General features: G+C 46.2%; 1 protein-coding gene across 1 annotated transcript; it reads left to right on the top strand.

Annotated features, from left to right (window-relative positions):
• The first annotated feature begins 350 nt into the window (after positions 1-350).
• LOC109395296 (cell differentiation protein RCD1 homolog) lies at positions 351-2,001 on the top strand. The gene has a single exon (XM_019666178.1). The coding sequence runs from the start codon at positions 484-486 to the stop codon at positions 1,381-1,383; it is 900 nt and encodes a 299-aa protein (XP_019521723.1). The 5' UTR covers positions 351-483; the 3' UTR covers positions 1,384-2,001.
• Positions 2,002-2,438: the final 437 nt, after the last annotated feature.

Raw genomic sequence — 2,438 nt, 5'->3', positions numbered from 1 at the left:
GTGATTGCAATGGTCTTGAAAGCAACAAGTTATAACTCAAAAGTGAGCTTGAAGCTTCTTACTTGTTAATATATTGTGTTCCTATGTTTATAAATGCATTTTACGAGTAAGATTAACAGTTGGTGAATAATACATTTTCTAAAAACAAACAAACAAAAAAACACTGATGATTTGCATTGAAAAAAATCTTTCTCATTGAAAGCGATCCGATTTATTTCACAATATAGACTCAGTGAAGACAACAGGTCAGAACACGTTGAAAGAATGGGCTAGACTGGCTTGAGAAACAATTTATAATCTCTGTTCTAGATTCTCGTACGGCTTAAAAAAAGTTTTTGTATAATAGGGCTGTGAAGGGGACGGAGCGAGCCGGAGGCGGATGGCGGCTGTGGAGGCTCCTCATCTTTGGCGGCAGAGTCGCTGAGGCGGGGACGTGGGTCGGGCGCGTCCGGCGGTAGGAGCAGAGCGGTGGCCGCTCCCAACATGCACAGCCTGGCGACGGCTGCGCCTGTGCCTACTGCACTGGCTCAGGTGGATCGAGAAAAAATCTATCAGTGGATCAACGAGCTGTCGAGTCCCGAGACAAGGGAGAATGCTTTGCTGGAGCTAAGGAAGAAGCGAGAATCTGTTCCTGACATTGCACCCATGCTGTGGCATTCATTTGGTACTATTGCAGCACTTTTACAGGAAATTGTAAATATTTATCCGCCTATCAACCCACCCACCTTGACAGCACACCAATCTAACAGAATTTGCAGTGCTCTGGCGTTACTGCAATGTGTGGCATCACACCCAGAAACCAGTTCAGCATTTCTTGCAGCACACATCCCACTTTTTTTATACCCCTTTTTGCACACTGTCAGCAAAACGCGTCCCTTTGAATATCTTCGGCTAACCAGTCTTGGAGTTATTGGGGCTCTGGTAAAAACAGATGAGCAGGAAGTAATCAACTTTTTATTGACAACAGAAATTATCCCTTTGTGTTTGCGCATTATGGAATCTGGAAGTGAGCTCTCTAAAACGGTTGCCACATTCATCCTGCAGAAGATCCTCTTAGATGACACCAGTTTGGCTTATATATGTCAAACATATGAGTGTTTCTCCCATGTCGCCATGATCTTGGGTAAGATGGTCCTGCAGCTATCCAAAGAGCCTTCCGCCCTTCTGCTGAAACATGTAGTGAGATGTTGCCTTCGACTCTCAGATAATCCCAGGGCACGTGAAGCGCTCAGGCAGTGCCTCCCTGACCAGCTGAAGAACAGCACCTTTGCCCAGGTGCTAAAAGATGACACCACCACAAAACGTTGGCTTACACAACTGCAGAAGAACCTGCAAGAGGGCCAGGTCACCGATCCCCGGGGCATCCCCCTGCCCCCTCAGTGATCCAACCCCATCCCTTCCCACTACTCACACAAGTTGGGGTAGGGAGGGGGAACCTTCGAGGAAAACAGCTCAGGTTTTATCGGCCGACCAAGAATAGACAACCTCAATGCTGAACTGCACTGGAGAAAAGGGGCAAGGTACCCCTGCTGAGGTGTATGAGATGCCCTCTCAGGCTGCCTTGGGGACCTGGGCTCCCTCTGCTACTCCCAGGAAATGGGCTCCTGACACAGCAGTCTGCCACCACAGCCCCAGGAGGGTGTCAACACCAGCAAATGCTGTATTTGCAGCATGCCCAAGATGACCCTTCTCCCCACTTGTACCTGGCCACTGGCCAGAAGAGGAGACCGTCTTGATAGCAGCAGCACTCTAGGCTTGGTGAACGTCTGGGACCAAGCCATGTGGCATTTTCTTAATTTTGCCTTCCTGGAAGACTCAAGATGTGCTTCTTCATTCTCTCTCTCAGTATTTGTTTACTATGGTTTTTTGTTTTTAATCTTGGAGAGAGGTGTGTTTAGTGGACACAAGCTGTAATATTCAGCAAAACTTTGTCAACTGGCACTGTTTACAAGTCTGTTGTTAGCTGCATAAGCTCAATAAAAAGTTGGTCTGGGCATTACATCCCCGCTAAAAAAAAAATAATAAAGTTTTTGTATTGACTGTTTTAGAGGACAAGTGGTTAGGAATTAAATAACTATGCTGAGACTAATTATGTAAAGGCAGAATCTAAGGAGGTTGTTCAGGAATAGTTGTTTTGAAAAGGTGGCAGTAGCCAGCTGAATTGCAACCTCAGACCTCAAGAAGCAAAAGGGGAGTGCCTTCTATTTGTTTTACATTCAGAACACCATGGGTGATTAACTATTTATAACAAATAAAAGGAAACATAAAACATACATGGCATAAACATGGCATTCACTTGCCAATCCTTTGCTGTAGGGGTCAAGCCCTTTTCCTTCAGCGTAAGTCTGATTGGAATTCCAAGTTGTCTTACTTATGTAAAGGGATGGTGGTAGGTGTTGAGTGGAATCCTCCCCTCCCCTCCCCTCCCCTCCCCTCCC

The sequence above is a fragment of the Hipposideros armiger genome, unplaced genomic scaffold (assembly GCF_001890085.2).
Source record: "Hipposideros armiger isolate ML-2016 unplaced genomic scaffold, ASM189008v1 scaffold_13, whole genome shotgun sequence".
Lineage (NCBI taxonomy): Eukaryota > Metazoa > Chordata > Mammalia > Chiroptera > Hipposideridae > Hipposideros > Hipposideros armiger.
Note: the sequence above shows the minus strand (reverse complement) of the source record. Positions and strands in the feature narration are given on the sequence as shown.

Bases quoted from the DNA above. Each gene is read 5' to 3' on its own strand.
- LOC109395296 (XM_019666178.1), top strand. From the start codon at position 484: ATGCACAGCCTGGCGACGGCTGCGCCTGTGCCTACTGCACTGGCTCAG.